Source organism: Conger conger, chromosome 7 (assembly GCF_963514075.1).
Source record: "Conger conger chromosome 7, fConCon1.1, whole genome shotgun sequence".
Classification (NCBI taxonomy): Eukaryota; Metazoa; Chordata; class Actinopteri; order Anguilliformes; family Congridae; genus Conger; species Conger conger.
This window is the reverse complement of record NC_083766.1, coordinates 12,106,336-12,128,401: the sequence shown is the minus strand read 5'-3', so window position 1 is coordinate 12,128,401 and position 22,066 is coordinate 12,106,336. Positions and strand designations below refer to the sequence as shown.

At 44.2% G+C, this 22,066-nt stretch overlaps 1 protein-coding gene across 1 annotated transcript in view; it reads right to left on the bottom strand.

The window, feature by feature from the left end:
• The window catches only part of LOC133132719 (connector enhancer of kinase suppressor of ras 2-like), a 100,783-nt gene that overhangs the window by 3,974 nt on the left and 74,743 nt on the right, over positions 1 to 22,066 (bottom strand). The window contains exons 13-20 of the mRNA XM_061248381.1: positions 21,588 to 21,835; positions 14,424 to 14,472; positions 12,287 to 12,459; positions 10,078 to 10,151; positions 8,961 to 9,032; positions 4,910 to 4,980; positions 3,948 to 4,048; positions 1,386 to 1,944 (exon numbers count right to left, since the gene is read on the bottom strand). Of these exons, the coding sequence (XP_061104365.1) occupies positions 1,386 to 1,944; positions 3,948 to 4,048; positions 4,910 to 4,980; positions 8,961 to 9,032; positions 10,078 to 10,151; positions 12,287 to 12,459; positions 14,424 to 14,472; positions 21,588 to 21,835 (1,347 nt within the window). The remainder of the gene's footprint in view (positions 1 to 1,385; positions 1,945 to 3,947; positions 4,049 to 4,909; positions 4,981 to 8,960; positions 9,033 to 10,077; positions 10,152 to 12,286; positions 12,460 to 14,423; positions 14,473 to 21,587; positions 21,836 to 22,066) is intronic.

Genomic DNA, 22,066 nt, shown 5'->3' with positions numbered 1-22,066 from the left:
GGGTCAAATACAGTTTGGGATTCAAATACCTTTCTCTGGTTTACTGAGCTTGTCTGATATATTGGAACCTATTAAATTCTCGCAAAAAGTGACAAAAGCCCACCTTCTGGTCCTCTTGGTTGGCTCAATTGTACCAGGCAAGATCAATTGAGCAAAAATGTATTTAAATCCAAAGCAATTACATATTTGACACAGGTTTGGATCTCAGATCCTTTCTGGCTCCCAGAAGGCTGTTTACAATGAGTGGTCTTCCTATCATGACCCCCAAACATATGGAAGAAAGGGAACTCACGTCTCTTGAAGAGAGAAGGCACAAATATAAAATATCAACAGACAACCAGGTAGAAAGCCTACATAATTTTTTTTTAATATAATTCCATTCTCTCCAATTTGTTGCTTATGCTAAGCGTGTCACCATGAGCCACTACAGATTTAAACAGATGTAACCTAAGAAACTAAAGTTTAACCCTCAGAGACCTTATTTTAGCCAATTTTCTTCCTCTTAGTTTTTAACTCAGTCTGCCTTTACCTACTTTTTTTCAGAACAGTCTCAGCTACATGAACAAACCATTAAATAGTCGATTCACTGTATTGTGTGTGAACTGCAACGAAAGACCCAAAAAATTTAAATAACTAAGAGACTGAAGCAGTGGTAGATATTTTGGTATTTGTGGTATTCTTGTAAACCCCACCCACATGTAAAGGACTAGCTGCCTTTGTTAAAAAAAACTTTTTAGTGCATTTAACATTTTGAAAATACGTTAAGAAACAATGGTCAACTAACGTTTCATTAGGAGTGCTTTATTAACATGCTTTATTGCCAGCCAGGGTCCAGCCAGGTCTCAGTGGGTTCATGATGAGAACAGGCCATTTAGTAAATCTAGACTCATCAGTTTGAACAGTGTTGAACTCACCCCAGCTGTTGTGAGCAGATGTACTGAGCCGAAGCACTGAACTTTGCCTCTCCTCAGATTAATTATGTATTTGTGACTTACATAATACAACACGCAGCACTTTTCAACTTTTCTCCTTCTGTGTGCACAGCAGACCTGGGTCAAATACATAATTGGACTCAAATACTTTTCTACGCTTTACTGAGCTTGTCTGTTGTATTGGGACCTATGAAATACCTCAAAAGTGCAAACCTCAAAAGCTCACCTTCTACTGCATCAAGCAAGATCAAAACAAAGTCAGAAAAGTACTTCAATCCAAAACAATGATGTATTTGACCCAGGATTCCATCTTTATAGCCGCCATTATTCAATGCCTTAAGGTCACGACCTGCCCGCTCATAAATGCTGGTGAATATGTACGAGGTAGATAGCGGGTGCCCTCAGGGCCAGAAGAGCACTGTTGTTCGTGGGAAGAGGAGGGGGAGGCCTCACCTTCTTTGCCGGCGCCGTCGTGTACGTGGAAAGGCACCTCATCGTCCTCGCTCTTCTCGTCCGAGGTCCGGGCGAGGTGGAGGCCGGCCTTGGCGCCCCGGGCCTCGCGGTTCCTGGGCAGGCTCTGGCTGCGCTGTTTGTGGCTGCGGCAGTGAGCGTGAGCCCCCCGCTCCTCGCTCCCGACCAATGGGAACGGTCCGTCCCGGTCGGGGCGGTTCCTCCTCTGGACGGGCAGCGTGGCCTGCCACCGCCGTTCCGGCGACACGGCCTGGCGGCCCCCCCCACCCCCTCCCCCCAGCGTGCCGCCGTAGCAACCCCCGCCGTCGCCCTCGGAGTCAGCCGGGACGGTCTGCAGGAAGTGGAGGCCGGAGCTGGTGAGCGGCGTCTCGATGAGGTCCTGCCAGGAGCGGCGCTCACGGTGCGTGGAGCGGCAGCCCGACGAGTGGGTGCTGCCGGGGGCGTCCGGCCGGGAGTCCTCAGCGGAGGAGTGGGAGTACGTGGACTCGCTGGAGAAGTGCCTGCCGTGTTTGGGCTCTGGGAAAGGGCTGGAGGAGTTCACCTGGGGGGGGAGAGACACAGAGCAATGAACTCAGCACTCTCTCAGAAATAGGGTAGAACTCGTGCCCATGTTTTTCCCCCAAACTATGCTGAGGTACTTTAAAATTTAATACGAGGTCATGTATGACTTCCTCGGTTAGGATGTCCATTAATAAAATAACCACATTTTTTCGACTTTCCTTTACATAACATCCATTTTATACAACAGAACATAATGTATACTTAAGTCATTCAGGTAAAGTATTGTATCTTGCTCTACATTGTCACAAATAAAGTGACGGTGGTGGTACATTTTTGTTCTACAAAATTTCGCAAATGTACCCTGAAACTACAGTAATGTTCTCTTTGGTTACAAATGAGTACATTTTCCAAGCAAAAAAAGGTACAAATGTATTACATATTGCTGACTCAGGGTACAATTTTCGGCACATATTGGGCACTGCCCCAACAACAAGCATTTGTACATTTTGAAGCACTTTTCCATACCTTCATGTCTGAGAGTGTACTGGTGGGACCATAACCTTCACAGCTCCTTGACCAGAACACTGCCTCTCAGGCTAGCTGTGGGCCAGTGGTCTCAAACTGTGTGTATGCTAAGTTGTATTCTTGCCTCAGATCTTGATTATGTAATTATTTGCAGAATTAGGGCTGTAGGTTTGAAATGTGTGTTGTCTACCAATAAGTGAAATCAGTTCCTGGGAGGAGGAAACACAAGGCAGGACTTTTATTTCCTGATCCCTGGATTTTCCACCAGTCACACTGCTGGGTTCATTTCTGGGGTCGCTCTACCCACTGGGGACACACCACTGTGGAAAACACTTGCACAATCTTGAAAGAGTCTGCTGGTACCTGCATGAACCATCGCTATGCAAAGGTGTGATTTCTTAATCTCTGCTGAAAATAAAAGCATAAAACAGTTTTGCGATATCAAATGACCTTGCACCAGTTTGAATACTGAAATACAGTTCAGGAATTCATGATTCCACTAGAGACATGAGGGTAAAAATACCCTAGAGCAGACAGGTTCAGAAGGATCATGTAAAACCAAAAAATCATTTGAAGTGTTCGGAAGGTGTCAGGGAGTATTCAAAATATCACCACCACGCAGACCAAAGTTGATTTGTATTCAGATACAAAACCCTCTCAAGCCAAAAGCAAATTCCCTGCAATGCTGTGCCTTTGATCCTCCACTCTGGAACTTTTTGTGATGTGATTCCCTTCTCTACCTGTACGCTTCTCTGCGTTACCATGTCTGAATAAAGTATTCAGAAGGAGAGTGGACTCTTTCCATTTCCAAAAAAGAAAAAACCTTTTAGTTGTGTGGCTAAATATTATTTGAAAATGGAAAACGGAGACAGCTATCATACAAAACAGAATCTGCTTTGAATGCCACCTGGAGCTTGCTCCCAGAAGGAAACCACAGTACGGCAGTTGTAGCATATTTAAGCTCCCTCTAGTGGTGAGATGCAGGGTTGCCTGAAGGTGGATAAACGGTTCCACGTGATGGCGTTGCTCAGGCCTAAGTGAGAGGGAGTGGTGAGACGCAGCAGGCTCTGGTGTTTAGATAGAAACTAATACCCACACACTGCTGATAAAATGCTCCCCGGTAAATGTATTACAGTCAGCAAGACCATGTTTCGACCAGTTTGGTCACATGAGTAAGCCGGCAGTTGTTTAAATAGGTACCACACTTACACCTGACAAAGACCAAACTGGTCGAAAACGCTGTCTTGCTCGCTTTAATAAATATAGTACCAGAGAGCATCACGATTAACAGCAGTGTGCAGATATTAGCCTACTTTTTATTTTTGGCTTCTTGTTTTTTTACCTAGCACCAGTGCTAACTACTTATGATGTGCGCTTGCCTGTATTATATTATTGAAGCGAAGAGCCTTGCTCTTGCACTCGCTCTGAGCTAACTGGAGGCCCTGTTTCTCACAGCCTGTAATTCAGGAGTGATGGCTTGTGAGGGCATACACGTTTTTGGTGTTCGAGTACACCTACAGAGGGGGTGCGATGGTAGCTGTCACAAAGCGGGGACGGGCCTTCCTGCTTGAGAGTCATCGAGCCATCGATTTCATCCTGGTCACTCTCGCTCCAGTAATCTGAAATGCAAGCACATATTCGTTGAGCACAGGGACAAATGGGTGTGAATTAAACCTGGTGCATAGCACCCACTGATTCTGTAGTGCGGTGGTCTCCAACCCTGGTCCTGCTACAGGGTCTGCTGGTTTTTGTTGTTACTCTGCGCTTAATTAATCAATTACAGTAGTTGAATACACGGTTAACTCACCTCAACTGGTTACCTGGGTCTCAACAGGGTACTGATTTTAAGGTGAAAACAAAAAAAACAGCTGACCCAGAGGGTCTCCAGGATCAGGTCTGGAGACCACTGCTGTAGCGCTATTTAACCTTCCTTTCATGTTAAGAGTTTATGACCGCTTTTATGTTTGGGTCGAATTGACCCCAACAGTTCAAATGAATGCAAACTTATTGCAAAATAACATTTTTGACACTTGTGTGTTGCCTTCTTATTGTCTTCCAAATTACTAGCCTTTCATCCATAAATATGAAAAATCGGTGAGAAACATCTAATTCAGAGCCTGAGGTACAGGAAGTGAAAGTTAGGCACGTTTATGGGAAAGTGCCACCATAATCATCCACAAAGAAGTCTGAGATAAAAATAAAAGGGGTTGCCTATTTTCTGACAATTTATACAGTTACAGAGGGTCAAAATAAGCACATATAACACATGCAAAGTTGGTATAGGACTTCTGAAAACATAGCATTATGTTTATTCCATGTTTACTATTTAATAATGTTTACCCACCAAAATAGAAAATTAAAAAACATCACACAGTTTAAATATGAATAAAACTGGTTTTTAAGAGATGAAACAGTGAATAGGGTCAAATGACGGTTAAGGGAGGTCAGGTGATTTATAGTGTGCTGTGATTTGCTCTCACCTTCCTCTGGGTGTGGCACCTTGTCGTCCGGCGTGTAGCCAATGGCGGCCAACCCGAGCCGGTTCATCCATCTGGGAGGGAGAGGAGAGGGGTTAGCGTACAGGGAGAGCGCTGTGATCTGTGAAGGATGGAGCGTAGCGTTACAGGGCTTTGTTCACCTTTGCGCTCGAGCCAGATGTGTGTTTGCAGTTTTACTGTCATAATCAATCTGTCTCTCTGCCTATGTTGCTCTCTCTCACTCTCTCTCTCTCTCACACTCTCTCTCTCCCTCTCTGTCTCTCTCTGTCTCTCTCTCTCTCTCTCTCTCTCTCTCTCATGCTCTGTCTCTCTCTCTGTCTCTCTCTCCCTCTCTGTCTCTCTCTCCCTCTCTGTCTGTCTCTCTCTCAGCCGAACTTGTGTTTTGTTTTTTTGGTTGTTTTTGTTGTACTGCAAGATAGTATGAGACTTGGCCATCCTAATTTGATAATTATGTTTTGTTACAACTCAAAACTCTTTGTGTCGCTCTCACTTTCTCAGCAGAACTGCGACTGAAATCAGAGGGGGCACGCTCAAAAATCTCCCGGCTCCTCCACTCTCTCTCCCACTTCACTCCCATCCCTTTTTCTCCTACTCTCCCCTTCTCCTCCCCTCCTCTGCCCTCCTCTCCTTTCCACCACTCGGTAGGAAAAAAGAGAATTTTTGATCAACCCCAGACTGTGTACAGTAACGCAATAATGAAGCGAAAAGACATGAATTATGAAGCAAGAAGCTCAACTAGTAGCCACACAGAACAAAGGCTATCAGCAGATGTAAAACGCCCTAATTACTGACCCCAAAGGTTCCCTTGTGAGACCGGTTTTGGCACCCTTTGTAATCAGATCTTGGCAGAGCATCAGCAGAAGATCTCTGCTTCTTTGATTTTGTGTCGTTTGAAGGGTTTCACAGGGAAAAGGGAGCTGGGAATGTGAGTAAGGCTCGGGTGAGTAAGGCTCGGGTGGCACTGAGCCAAATTAGAAGAAAATATTATATGCCACAGAATCTCGTTAATCACATGCACTGCATTGGCTACAGATTTGACTGTTTACGTTTTCTTAAATTTTTAAGACTTCTTTCTTGAGAGTGGTTTATCACGGTCTCCATAAATCTTCACCTTATACTTTTATTAGCATGCCCTGGGATAGCAGTGATGTATTAAATATTTGATTTTGAAAGCCATAAAGAAGATCCTTTAAACTTTACAAACATACCCACAGCTCACACTGTAAAACATAAATAAACCATCCCCAGCCAGTTTGTGGGTTTTTTTTTTTAAATTGCGTGCCCCGCGCACTTTTCTACTTCCAGTCACTCCGTAGCAAAGAGGGAAAAAAGAAGGTCAATTCAACTTCTTTCTGGGACAAACGTGGAGCTTAATAATTTACGTCTCCCAGTCGTAGCTGTCATCGCTCTAAATTTAGCGGGAGCGGCGCCGAGAGAGGGAGTGAGTGAACGCCACACAGCGCCGCACGAAATCTCTCCGCGGCGGTGCTTATTTTCAGCGCCGCGGACAGCTCCGGCTCCGCAAATCCAAACAAAAGGAGGAGAGGATGATCCGATCGACGCAAGGAGAAACACTTCATTATCTTCCAGAATTAAGCAGCTTATTTTTTTTATAAACATTTACACACCTGGATAATTACGGAAGCAGTTCAGCTTAAGCACGTTGACCTACATCGGAGTGAAACCTGTTTAGTTCTAAACATTATGCTATGCTGCCGATTTATGCTAAGTCTCTCATCATTGCTTTCCCTTGCTTCTTTGTCCCTTTGTCCCTCTGTCACAATCATTTAATCAGCTTGTCACACTTTTTACTCACTTGTGACTCACTCAATTTCAGTGCGTATAAGAGTCATTTCAACACTAGTGAAACCCTTTAAGTGTTAGGTAATAGTATCTATACCTTTTATCTTCTTGCAATAATATAAGAAAAAGTTAGCAACTCACAAAGACAACCTGTCACTTTGTTACAACCAACCCCAATACGGGGTAGGTTGTCACAAAAAGAGTTTTCAGTAAAAAATTCTCTATTTAAATGTTGATAAATATTGTAGTCACCAAATAAGTTCTACATTTGTAGAGATTGGAAATATCTATAACATAAAAACAACAACAAAACTTTTTGTTGATTAAGAATAAACTAACCAAGTAACATTTCAAATGTTACGGATATACATTTGTTTTAGGCTATAGATTTGACATAAAAAAATGACATTTGACAACAAGCCTCAAAGTAAATGTGAATTGTAGCCTAATGAAAGAACCTATATAAATGATAGCCCACTTCAATAATGTGAGGCTTACTCATGAAATGACCATTTAGGTGAACTCTCACCCCAAAACTGACAATTTTCATACCAAAATAAGCAATGTGACAACCAGCCCCTGTCTCCCCTACATTGCCCTGCTTTCTTTAAACCCTTCTACAGAGCGCTGCCTCCCAGCAAATTTAGCAATGATACAGGCATGCCGTTGTGGAAACGTACAACAAACAAGCAGCGTGGCTTCAAATGCTGTATTTAAGCTCATTACAAAATTGTAGGTTATCATGCAGTATAACAACCTGCACTTGCAGAGGAAGGAGAATAAGCAATGGAACTTGTTCAAAAAAATATAGAACCCATGGCCTAGTGTTCACGGGCGTGTCCCACAAAATCTTTTTACATTTTAGTACACAAATAGCACTACTACCGTTTCCCTGTTCATCAGTTTAACTTCTTATTTCCAAGGGGTGGGAAAATCAGCTCTGCATTATCTAAATTGAGGAAAGACATCGCTACGGCAATGTGTTAATGAGCGGCAGATGGTCCGGTTATGGATGAAAGGCAAACATTCGCTGGGGTTTAACCAGGCTTTGGATTTGTGATATTAATTTCTTACAGTGACAGATTTTAAAATGACGAGGGGAGGAGGGTTTTTTATTTTTTCGGTCCCAGATCTGCTTATCTGACTCAGAGGAGGATGTGTAGTCAGCTGTCAGTGTGCTTATATTATTTTTATATGGGGCAGATCTCACTTCTGTTGATTTGCGAGAAAGAGAGAAGTCCACCTCTTTTTTCATTACGTATTTATGGAGCGGGTTTGTGAAGGGGGGTTGGAGGCTGAGAGATGTGTATGCTCTGTTTAATGTGTGTCCCCTTCATTAGTCCTCTTTAAACAGAAAGTGACAGGATAATTATTTTACAGCCCCGAGTCCAAACTCAAAGATGTAGGCTACTGCACGACAGCTGAAATTGTTCTCTTCAATTTCACAAATCCCAGTTTGTGGTTTCAAAAAATGGAGCCCTTAAACCAGGGTTCATCAACTACTTCTAATGTGCTTATGGGCCATTAGATATGTACATTAATATGAGTAGGTATAAACAACGTCACAATTTTTAATTTACCTCTCTTCTTCTAAATGGTCTGCGTATATAGCGCCTTTATCTAAAACACTGTATAATTGATGCTTCTTATTCACCCATTCACACACACACTCCAACACCAACATCCATGGGCTGCCATGCAAGGCACCAACCAGCTCATCAGGAGCAATTGGGGTTAGGTTTCTTGCTCAGGGACACTTCGATACACCCAGGACGACTGATCTTACTTCCTGAGCCAAAGTTGCCCCATTCTAAATTATAAAGTAGCCAAGAGTCCATGGCAGCAACATATGGCTCTCTAAACACCAATTTAAGGGCCATAACATACATAAATTGGAATGATATCAGTCCTAGGTTTGCTATTAGATATAGGACAGTCATAGATTATGAATATGAATGCTTGTTTATTTATGTTGTAGAGCAATTTCTTGGCACATATTATCCCTCAACCAGAATAATTGAAATTGCCATTCCTGTATTTGAGTACATTGTTATTTGTGTTGTTTCTTAAGGGCTCTCATTGGCAGGCACATATGGAAATTCTCCAGGGTCTTCCCAGTGTTCCAACAGTGGTCACATTGTTTTTTCTATGGAAAATATGATGGGTGGTCATAAATGATTATTTAGCTTTACTGTAATCATGTTTCTGGTCTCATGGGGGGAGCACATACCTGTTCATCTCCTCCATACAATCCGTAGCGAAGAAGAAACTCTTGATTTTGGGATGGCAGGCTTTGAAGGCACTGTGGGGAACAGACAGTGATGGTTGTGTTAGTGACTCTTCCAGCTCTTTTCCACAATATGACTCTAGTCTGATCCACTTTCCACCCCTGCTCGTAATGACCATGATTCCCTGCTCTCTCTATAATTCTGTCCGTCTCCAGATACCCCTACTCTTTCTAATTACCCCTGCTCTTTCTAGATGCTTCTGTTCTCTCTAGATGCTGTTGCTCTCTCTAGATGCTGTTGCTCTCTCTAGATGGCCCTGTTCTCTCTAGATACTCTCTCTAGATGCCCTGCCCCCTCTTATAGCTCATGCTCTCTCTTGATCCTGCTGGTCTCTCTTGATGCTCCTGTCCTCTCTTCATACCCCCTGTCCCTCTTAAGGACTGAACATCCCTGTAGAATTAGCCTCTGTGTGCCTTTCACGTGGTCTTGGGTCATTAGTGTGTGAAGCACAGCACAATAAAGCTCCACAAAGCATGTGTACCATGGCTTTAAAGTAGCTTTAAAATGGTAGGTGAAGGCTGAATGGCCTTTGGAGGATACTACTACTCAAACAGACAGAGCCCTTCCTCAGTGGAGAAGGGCCAATGTCTGAGTTCCCAGAGATAGGCTGTTGTTCTGTTGTGCTGATGTTCTGCCCAATGATACGGCCCCTCCACCTCCTGCCTGTACTACATTCAGCTAACAGCTAGTCAGCCTCTCAGGTGGAAAATTAGCTTTTTTCCCCTTAAAATATCTTTGGCCAATATGAGCACTGGGTATTTTTGGCTGTTTGTGCATTCATTAAAGAGCAGCCAGGCTCGTATGTCTCCAGGGCCAGAAGGCGTGGGGACTTCATGAGGATTCGGGAGATGACTGTGCACCAGTGTCATCTTCAGTCAGCTTCTGCTATATTTGTTCCGTCTGACCTCCTCACCCTGACATTAGGGCTGCCACCCCGTTCCCTGCCCCCTGAGGGCCATAGAAATTTCAGAGGATAAACATGAAGCGGTCTGGCGGAAGAGATGGGGTGACAGGAGACGGCGAGACCGAGGGGGAGGAAGAGGTTGGGAGGACACTCACAATTTCCGCCGGCATTCGATCGCCCTGTCTATCCTGAACTCAGGAAGACTGATGAATCCTTCGGCTTTCTCATCCTGGGGGGAGAAAGAGAAAGAGAGAGAGAGAGAGAGAGAGAGACGGAGAGGGAGAGAGAGAGAGAATCAGACAGAGCAGGAAAGGGAGACAGAGAGAGGGGGAGGGAGAGTGTGTGTGAGTGAGCGCTTTACCTCAGATGTCCCTCAGACAGGCGCTGCCGGCAGCCGTATCGGATGGGCTTCTCAGAGCGAGCGTGTGACATTACAGAGCGGCAGACTGTGGGTCCGCTGGGAGAATGTAGGTGTTGTAACGGTCTCTCATAATGTACCTCCCCTCAGAGGCATTTTCAAAAGATAAGAATAAGCGTGAGAGTGTAGCTGCAGAGCTGCTAGAATCTATTAGACAGAGGGCATCTGTGCCCTTAGAGATAAGAGCGATGTGAGAGCATGGCTTAGCTTGGACAGACAGCCCAAAAAATTTAACCGGGGAACGCTGTGTCCCCAGAGCTCCATGCGATAGGCAGGCAGGCGTTACATAATATGCCTGACTTCGTTTTAATTCCCCTGTTTTTCTCTATCCATGAACTAGAACAGTGCCTTAGCAGACCCTGAGGCCCTTTCATGTAATAGGAAAGTGCCATGCCAGTCTCTGGGGCCCATCCATGTACTAGAACAGTGCCATGCCAGATACCAGACCATGGGGCCCATCTATGCACTAGAACAGTGCCATAACAGATACCAGACCATGGGGGCCATCTATGCACTAGAACAGTGCCATTACAGATACCAGACCATGGGGCCCATCCATGTACTAGATCAGTGCCATATGAGATTTAAAAAAAAGGCCTGATTCTGTAAGCTCCCATAATATGCACGACATTTACTGTGCTGAGAGCTGAAAGCTGAGAGAATTCATATGCACTGAGCTAATACTATATTAATATGATCATCATTATATTTTTATTTTTATAGCTCATAAATAATGTAAAAAAAAACTGATGCTTTACAGTTTCCAACAAATTGTACTTGAAACTGTAATTGAAGAATGATACATAGTTCTTTGCTTGTTTGTCTCTGTAGTCCAGGTTTCTTCACCAGGACCACCCTTCTAAACCTGGACATTTTTATCCAAAAGGTAATAAATAATAAATAGATGGTAAAACTTTATTTTACAGCCTGTTAATTACATAGTACTTACTGGGTAAGTACACAGCTACAAAGTCAGTAAGTACCATATGTAACAGCCCATTTCATAGTACTTACCTCTGAAATCTAAACAGTTACCAAATAAGTACCTGGTATTTACCCAGTTAGTACTATGTAATTAACAGGCTGTAAAATAAAGCATTACCCAGCAGACTTTAAGACAAGGCAATTCAGAAATGTATCAAAAATGTTGAGTGGCTCAGGCATACTAAGGTCAGGACTAATCATCTGCAGCCTGAGAAGACCACAGTAGACCGGGTTTTCCGACTCAGAACTGGTACATGAAGTCTAGCCTGTTGGGACATAAAGTTTGAAGCGGTCTCTGATGTCAAATCCAGCTATGACTGGCCAGCTGTTTCAAAACATAGCTTCAGCTGGTCAAACCATGTTCAGCATGGAGCTGGTCTGAACTGGTCAACCATTATTACATTACATTAATGGCATTTGGCAGACGCTCTTATCCAGAGCGATGTACAACAAAGTGCATACCCATAACCAGGGATAAGTGCGCTGAAAGACCCTAGAGGGAAGTACAATTTCAACTGCTACCTGTACAACAAAGGTAAGGACCAGGGCCTATTTGAATTTTTCTTTTTTTTTCTTTTTAAAAAAAAACAAATAAACAAACAAACAACAAAGCAAAAGTGACCAAACTTAACTATCCAAACACTGCTTACCTAGCCAACTAAAAATACCGATACACAAAGTAAATCACAGAAAGACAACAATTAAGGTTCACAGGGAGGTAGGGAGGGATGGGGAGAGGTGCTGCTTGAAGGGATGCGTCTTCAGTTTGCGCTTGAAGGTGGGGAGAGATTCTACAGTTCTGACCTCAACGGGGAGATCATTCCACCACCGTGGAGCCAGAACAGACATTAGTCGTGAGGCTACCAGCTGTGTCAAAGCATAGCTTTGGTTTGGGGGTGGCCTTTGCGTGGATGAAAGCGGGTGAGTCTGTGTTAAGCGAGGCCGTAGGGGCGGGCTCTTACATTCTGGTTGGTGTACCAGTAGAGCGAGGAGTCCTTCAGGATGAACCAGTACTTCTTCCACTTCTGCGTGAAGTAGCCCTTGGCATCCTTCTTCTTCCACAGCCAGCCCTCGCAGTCGCCATGCCCCAAGTCCTTACAGGAGATCCGCCTCCGACTGGCGCTGGTGAGAGAGCCTGAGGCCCAGGACAGGGAGGGTCACTGATTCAGTGTGTCATTAAAATAGGGCCTATTAATACACAAGAACAGTGCCATAAGAGATACCAGAGCCTGGGGCCCACCCATGCACTGGTGAGAGAACCTGAGGCACAGGACAGGAAGGAGAGGGTCACTGATCCAGTGTGCCGTTACATTCAGGAACCCCGCTAAAATAGGGTCAGTGTTCCTTCAGATCTGAATTCCGTTGCATAATTGCCCTTCATTTCGCATTACCTGGGTACCTTTTGGATCTGCCGGTGTAAAATAATGGAATAATGCCGCAAAGTGAATTGAAAGAGTGCTTTATTATTAAATTAACACATTTCACCAGTGAAAGTGTATTGTTCAGCTCGGAAGCACAGTAAACATTATTCCGTTATTTTCACGCTGGCAAATGCAAAAGCTACCTACTTTAATGGGGGGCCCAAATGTAATGTGACGTGGTCACTGGACCAAAACCTTTTAAAGTTATTTTGATTGAATACGCTCCATGTTGACATAAGCATTTGACCCTGCCCATACAAAACCACTGTTTCTCCTTCATAGAGGCAGCAGCAGAATTATACACCGATGCTAGAATTATTTTTTGAAGCTATGCTTGGATGCAAATAACTTAGCTGAAAGAAACAAGAAAAGCTGTGTCCTATATTATCTTGCTAAATAGTTTTTCTCTCAACTCTACAATCACTAAAACATTAATCTTTTTGCCATAATGTTCATATTCTGGCATGAAACTTGCTGGGGTTGCATAGTGGGGTCTGATATATTTTTGCCTTTTATCCAACTTGTAACATGTAACATTTTTAGTCGTTTAAAAAAACAAACTACAGAGCAGGGATTTATTGTGATTTATTGCAATAGCATGATTTAATGGTCTCAAAGGAGAAGGGCAGTGTGTATGCTGGTTTCTATTCCATCTTGATTATATAATTACTTCATTTGTATGCCAAATTATGGCTGTAGGTTTACACATAACGTGTTGTCTTAATAACAACTGTTGCTTATATGCTGTGTTTTAATGCAGTTAAGTGCATATGGCATCAATTAAGGCAGCATTAATTCGTCGGAATGAAAGCCTGCATACACACGGCCGTCCGTGGCAACGAGTTCTAAATGTAGCACACCAAGCTTGTTGTATTACGATGACTCAATACAGTGACTAACCTTGCACTAAAGATGAGTATAGCGGTGCTAATCAGACTACACAGGCTACACAAGCCTATCAATGCCTGTACATCTCACAGATACTGTACACAATATTGAATTTTTCAGAGGATACAGATTATAATATAGTTCATCGTTGTTTCAGGGGGCATTACGGGAGTCCCTAGCACTGTTCGCTACCCCAACTGATTCATAGCTCCGCTGCGAGTGGTAAACACACACGAGTGGGGGATGACTGGCTTTCCGCTATGTGTGAACGAGATGCTGGCACGAACGCCGATGAATCAGCTGATGTGCGAATCAGCTGTAACAAATCAGCTGAGGCGCGAAACCAACAAAGTAGACTGCGATAGCTCCCCTTGAAGAAGAGACGACAAGCGAGAGAGGGAACTCTGCTCGCTTTTTCACTTCCTGAGAGCAATCTCTCCCTCTGTGGATTTTATTTTGGAAGGGGGGCTCCTTTATTACATATTCCAGTTTGAAATTCTGTTTTTGCGTCATATCAGTGTAAAAATAAATACGATAACAATGAAGTATGTTTCACATTTGGATATTAGGTTATGGCATACACAGGTGTACGTGAGATGCACGTAAACCTAACAGAACCCTTGAGAAACCCTTGTCCTAGGGGAAACACTGCAAATCTGTCTTAAAAGCCCAGCGGAAATGCTATTGCTAATTAGCACTGAATCTAATTAAACATATGCTCCGATGTCACGTTCTTTCATGTTCCTCAGGGGTTGTGGCTGTGGAGCATGCTCCGCTCACTGGTTCTCACCTTTAGGTCTCTTTTTGGTTTTTGTCCGTAAGGAGGCGTAGTGAAATGACTGGAGGAGAGAGAGAAAGGAGGGAGGGAAGGAGAGAAACAGATTGATCAGCAGGAGCACCCTGGGTCGATGACAGCCATAACAAACAGACACCGGCAGAAGAAGGCAGAGACAACCAGGAGTCATAAGTCATGATGCACCTCCAGATAGAGGCTCGCTGGGCCCAAATTGATGGCCAGAGGACTGACTACTGCTGTAACTCACAGCACCTGTTTCCCACAGTGTCTGGCAGAGGCGTCCTTAAATCAACACTCGGAATTGCTAAAGTACTTGCGCATAGCTTAGGTTTAAAAATGGGCCCATCTGAACCTGGAGCGGTGCTTGTTTACGTTTATGCCTCATTAAAAACGTTTGTATTGACACTGAAATCAAAGCTCCAGCAGTGAACTGAATGTGAACTGAATTAACATACAGTCAGCCTGTATGTTAATAGGACCCAGAAGCAATTGGACCCTTGAGCAAGGCCCTTAACCCCACATTGCTCCGGGGGGATGGGGCCCTGCTTAATCTAATCAATTGTAAGTTGCTTTGGATAAAAGCTTCAGCTAAATAAATGTAATATTGCCATACCATCATGCACCCAGCTCCTGCCAAACGGCTGAAGCTAAGCAGGTGTATGCTTGGTTAGTACTTGGGATGGGAGACCTTCTGGGAAAACAAAGTTGCTGCTGGAAATGTTGGTGGGCCAGTAGGCAACAATCTTCCCTCTGGTCAAATTATCCCCAATGCCCCAGTGTAGTGATGGGACACTGTGCTCTAGGAGACGTATTTCGGATGAGACGTTAAACTGAGGTGCTGACTCACTGTGGTCATTAAAGATCCCATAACACTGTAAAGAGTAGGGGGGGTTCCCCGGTGTCCTGGCTAAATTCCCAACCCTGGCTCTTTCAACCTGCTACCTAATCATCCCCCTGGTCTGTAGTGAGCATTCTGGGCAAAATGGCAGCCGTGCATCACCTAAGGGGGTTCTACACAATGGTGGTGGTTGAGGTGAGTATCCCCCTCATCTCTGTAAGCTCTTTGAGTGTCTGCAAAAGCGCTATATAAATGTAATTATCAGTCTATCTATCTATCTATCTATCTATCTAATATTAAGTCATACTCATGTCAGTAAGATTCTGCTGACTGCCTTACAGAGAGCATGCACAGGGAGTAACACTGTAATGTGTCACGGACGACATGGCTCAGGCAGTAAGAGCAGTCATCTGGCAGTCGGAGGGTTGCCGGTTTGATCCCCGGCCCGGGCTGTGTCGAAGTGTCCCTGAGCAAGACACCTAACCCCCAAATGCTCCTGACGAGCTGGTCGGCGCCTTGCATGGCAGCCAATCGCCGTCGGTGTGTGAGTGTGTGTATGAATGGGTGAATGAGAAGCATCAAATGTACAGCGCTTTGGATAAAGGTGCAATATAAATTCCAACCATTTAGGAACATTTACCTTCCTCATAGATGAGCCTCCTTGTCTATCAATGCCAGAACTAGCATACCTGTGGAAAGAGAGAGAGGATGTCCCATGATTCCACATGTGACCCAATGAGATCTCACCAACCTCCTTCATAGGAGGAAATGCCTACTACAGTTCAGACGCGCTCGGTGCCAACATTCACAAACAGCCAAACAATGACGCTCATGTTTAGCTGTGATGAATGAATGATGCTAGATCATTAGTTCTCAGCAGTGCCAGCGATAACTCTACTCCTTTTGCTGACTCGCCTGGGAGACCATCTGGGCACTGCTTTCCTAAAGAGGTAGAGGCACTGGCACATAGCCTTTTAGTCTGCGGACCTCTCAGCTGAATGAGGTATAGGGAGGAAAGACCAGAACTCTTCCTCTCTGTACACATTACACACACCTGAATATGGCACTCTGCTGTACACACACACTCATGAATATTGCACTCTGCTGTACACACACACACACACACACACACACTCATCAATTCATGCTTGTGTATGCAGGTTTCTTGTTAAGCATTTCTGGCAGCCACCTCTCTAAAGCCCAGCCCAGCTCCCCTTATCTGGGCTATCTCATGCCCCCAGTTGTAAAATGGCAGCACTTCCTGTTTATCTCCAGTTCATAATTATTTCATTGGCTTCTTGGGCCCCTTGGCTGATCTGTACTCTGAACCACAGCCTCTATTGTCCTATGAGAATGTACTCTGTGATACTCAGTCTTCAGTACCTCCCACACTGAAATTATATCATATATACTCACACTGTATGCCTCCATTTTGAATGAAAGCAAACAGGAAATAAGACACTAGAGCCTGGACTGAAATTAGAACAAATACGGAAAGTTCACCTTTCTGTTAAATAGACCACTATGAGCTTCACTATGAAATGAAACCTGTGACAAATTGCAATTGACAATTGACAAAATGTATGTTGCAAAGGTAAACCTCACATTAAACAAATGCCAAATACATGAATGCTGTAGGCTACAAATAAAGTCACTACTTAACATTAAAACTACTGCATTGCATTATTCTTTTTTGTGTGAAAATAAGTTCAATATTGTTGTCATGACAAAAGGTCGGATGCGTTTGCATAAGTGTCTTCACCGGACAAGAACCACAGAACAGACAACAGGAACTTCCTGCCTGCCTTTCAGCACAACAGCCCTGTGATAAACCGCCTGCTACCATTTGGCTAAAACCACTTCCCAGTGGTGATACTCTCCTCACTGTTTGAATCAGCGCTACTGTGCAATGCAATGTTCCTCTGAGGCTGATGGCAACGTTTCTACAGCTAGCCAGACAAGAAAACAAAGCAACATTTTCATTTCTAGATCTTGTGTCTCAACCTCATACCACTCCTCATCTCTTTCTCTGTCTCTTTCTCTCTCTCTCTCTTTCTGTGCACACACACATGCACACGCATACACACACACACACACACACACACTGTTGGTTCCAGATGAGTCATACTATGTGAGAACCACAGGACATTTGGTACCCTGATCACAGACACAGTTTTCAGGCAGCTGTGGTGCAGAAGCTTCAGAAGAAATTGTTTGGACAGAATTGCAGAGCTTAACCCCATTACATTACCAAACCTTATTTATGGAATCCTTTCAAACATTTTTTCTGAATTAGGTAACGTTATATTTCAGTATATGTTTTTTATATTTCAGTATCTACTGTAACAGTGACCCATATCTTTGCCAACAAATTATAGCTGCTCATGACATGCTGAAAATAGCACATCAATGTTTCCTTTACCATTTAATTTCTCACAGAAATCAAGCCTTTAATTTGAGAAAATAAACGTTAATTAGGATCACTCTGTATTTTTAAATGATACATTCTAAGATGCACAGGTATACGGTAAGTGATGCTAAGGTATAATTACAAATACATACACTCAATAGAACATGACTGGCAGTAATTAAGGTAATTTTATTTTCATTTTCACCAGCATGCAAATTCTTTATTCCTATTTAAAAGATTTAGAAACAGAACCTGTGCCTTCATCACTATATAATATATGGAATTCATGGCCTTGTGAATTTGTGTTACCCCATTAGCAAATTGAAATGAATAGAACTGGTTTGCCTTATTGACAATCTTGATCTTTTATTTAACAAATAATTGAAATAAGATTTCTAAGTCAAAATATTAGACTAAAATACCTGTTATTAGTTTTTACAGTGCAACAGCACAAACAGAAACTGAAAGAAAGATAACAATCAAATAAATGATGCTAATTTCATGAAGCTTGTGAAAAGAATGGCTAAGAGGACAGACCTTCGGCCTGATGACACAGCCCCGAAACCCACAGCCCCGAAACCCCGAAGAAGAAGTGTCCACTCACCTGTCCGTCTCTGCCCTCAATGTGTCCCCAGCTCTCTGTGAACAAACAGACCGTTGCATCAGATGCGGCGAAGAGGCGCATACAGACACAAAAACCCACACTTCCTGTTCCTGTCAGAGAGGGGAAAGATGCTGCAAACATTTCCAATCTCTGACTCACGTCCTTTAACAACTTTAAACCCACTGTGATCTGCACCTGTGAGCTGAGACGTCTTGAACCCAGCGCCTTCACATAACACTCATATGGTTTCATATGGTGATTTTGTTACCCCCCTTTTGTAATTAACCAGGGGAGGTCCCTGAGAGGATAGTTGCAAGCGGGCAGCGTGGATGAGAGAACAGGGGCAAAACTGTGGAGGAGTTTTTCAATTAAGGGCCTTTTTCTGTTGTCATTTAGGGATCCGACTTTCTTCCTCCAGATGCAAGTTATCACCCCTATGTGCCCACCAGGGACTTGAACCAGAAACTCTATAGTTGTCAACTTTATAGTTGTCAAGCAATCTACCACTAGGCTACCCTGCCACCATGAGTCTGCAGAAGCTGCACAAGTGGGATTTAAAGCTCATGACTGCTCTCAGGCAGCAGGTTGGCATCCTTGCATTGACTGATATCCGTCAGAGCTCTGGTTCTCAATCTCTGCCCTGCGGGCCCCCTGTATCTGCTGTTTTTTGTACAGGCAGTAATTTAATCAATTAAGGTTAATGAAAACATGTTTCATTTCCGTCAGAATTTTTTACTTAAACTGTTTTTACACCAAGCAGGTTTGGCCTGCTGCCATTCGCAGTCATTGAACATTGATTCTACAAATGGTGTGTTTCAGTGACGTGACACGTCTACGCCTTTAGTAATTAGGACCTCATAGACTTGACCTGCCAATCTATAATTGAATCAATTTGAATATGTACTGTAACGATGCACCGGTGTAGCATAATATTGAGGAACTGAGATTTCATCTCCAAGGCTATAGGTTTGATTCCCAGGTGAGGCGTTGCTGTTGTGCCCTTGAACAACGTACTTAACCTGAATTACTCCAGTCAATATCCTGCTGTATTTATGGATTGTATGTAAAGATTGTAATCTGTCTAAGTGGCTCCGGATAAAAGTGCCTGTTACACTTTTCAAATGAAAGTGTTTGGGTAAAAGCTGTGAACACCACTGTAAAATCCAGCTAAGTCAGCTTGACCATCTTGAAAATTGAGCTAGTCAAGCTGGTCATAAAGCTGGTCTAGCTGGATATGAGCTGGTCAATCAGCTAGTGCTGGTAACATGTCTAAGCTGGTAACTGGTCAACCAGCTAGGGTGGATTCCTTTCAGAGAACATGGAACAGAGAAGAACACGGATGGCGGGAGATTTCAACCTGTAAATAATGTATAAACTGAGTAGCCCACTCCCCACATTGTTCTGACACATTCTGTGAAAAAAAGTTCAAAAAATAAAATAAAATAAATGAATAAAAAAAACAGATGATGAAACTTGCTGGCTCACACTGTCTAAGACCAATGGGCGTCCAAAAAGCGCATGGGAAATTCCATCATTGTTTTCCATTGAAGCTCAGTTCCTGACTGGTGATGCCTATTTGAGCCAGTAGCCCAAATGACAGCCCGCCTCTACCATAACAAACAGCTTTGAATTCCCTATGCAGCCCTATTGCAAATCCTGCAGTTCCACCAATGAGCACGCAGATCATTTCCTGTACAAAAAGGCATTCCCTCTTAATAACTGACTTTTTTATTCGCTCACTACGCAGTAGGGTGCTTCTCTGTCTTTGCGTGTTTGCATTGCCTGTTTGTTTCCTATATTTTTTAGATAATTGTCAGTCTGTCCTGGGACTACAGACGGAAATTCTGGATCTAGTATCTTTACACTGATGATCATAGTTGTCCCCGTGTCATTGTTCCTGTCAACTAAAGAAATGCTGTGAATAAACCCTTTACTTCTGCTCTTGTTAACCAGCCTGAGAAATTCACATCGCCTCACAATGCAGAAATAGATCCTCCAGCATAGGTTCATGTGCCTCCTCTTCTGCACTCCTTGTCTTCCCTGGTGTAAAATCCAGCTCTGACCAGGTTGAAATGACCAGCTACCAGGCGTTTAAAAACATAGCTTGAGCTGGTCAAACCATGTTGAGTATGGAGCTGGTCTGAACTGGTCAACCAGCAACCAGCTGTTTCAAAACATAACTTGAGCAGGTCAAACCATGTTGAGTATGGAGCTGGTCTGAGCTGGTCAACCAGCTACCAGCTGTTTCAAAACATAACTTGAGCAGGTCAAACCATGTTCAGTATGAAGCTGGTCTGAACTGGTCAAACAACTACCAGCTGTTTCAAAACCTAGCTTGAGCTGTTTCTTGCAGCAGGGTTCAGTGCTGCTTTTCCTCAAACCTCTATTTTCTCCGTAACAAGAGACAGCCGACCGCGTGGTCAGCTACTCATTCGGGTCTCGTAACGGACAGACAGACAGCACTTTCGTTGCCAAGCATCACGTGAGTGACAGGAGCTCTCTACCCCTCTGCCCAATGAGAAAGGTCTCTCCAACCAGCTCTCTCTCTGAACCCCACCCAGGGGCTCGGCCTCTATGCTAACCTATGCAGGGAATATAGGACACAATTTTCACCAGAGAGCTTTGAACAGGAAATCAGGCATTCCTTTGAGCAGGAAGTGAGTTGGCGGGGACATTGACTGGCCCGAGGCGTCCGGGGGCCTGAGTCGTACATGACGGTTAATTAAGTACGCTTCGGCACAGTGCTGGCGCTCAGCAAAATTGGGAGGGTGGGGGCTGGAAAAGAAAGCCAATATGGACATGAAAGTTCTGCTCTAGACGCACGGTGTGGAACCGATGTGACGGCGTGCTGTGCCATGAGTGTCCGGCTCCCCAGCCAGCCGTCAATGCGAGCAAATTCAACTTCCAATTTCCTGTCAAACCTGCCCTGGTGTAAAATCCAGCTATGACCAGCTAGAAATTACCAGCCACCAGCTGTTTCAAAACATAGCTGGAGCTGGTCAAACCATGTTGAGTATGGAGCTGGTCTGAACTGGTCAACCAGCTACCAGCTGTTTCAAAACATAACTTGAGCAGGTCAAACCATGTTGAGTATGGAGCTGGTCTAAACTGGTCAACCAGCTACCAGCTGTTTCAAAACATAATTTGAGCAGTTTTTTTTCAGCAGGGTGGCTAACCTTTTTGAAAAGCTTCACACCTAGAAATGAACACATGTCACTAACCAAGCCCGCTGATGTAACCCTGACCCTGTTGGGCCGTGCTTTCTCAGAGAGGTGAGAACAGTCAGAGATGCAGAATGAGACTCACGTGGTACAGTGGCACAGTGTTGCTCTCGGGCAGCGGGAAGGGCAGCCCCTCGGGGGGTCCTGAGTCCAGTCTGACGGGAGGTGACAGCAGCGAGGGGCTGATGGGATAGCTGGGGCTGCTGGGGTTCTTGCCCTTCTTTCTGGAGCGCCGGCTGGTGTCTCGCTTGCTCTCCCGCGACGACTCCGGCTCCTCCTGGATCACCAGGATCTTGTCGTCGCTCAGGTAGCGCAGGAGGGAGTTGTCGGAGTCTGGAGTGGGAGAGGAAAAGGGAACGGAGCTGTTATCAGGCACGTCTGTGGCCCCCAATGCCCAGTACCACTGGGTCCTAACTGCACCTGCTCAAGAGGAAAAAGTCTGCCTATTTCCAGGAGGTAGGAGAAGTTTCAGGCCACAGTGTCCTTAGGTCCCTGCAGTTTAAAACGTTCCTCTAACAGCCTCAGATGCAGAACCAAAATGTCAGTTTTAAGCATACACATATG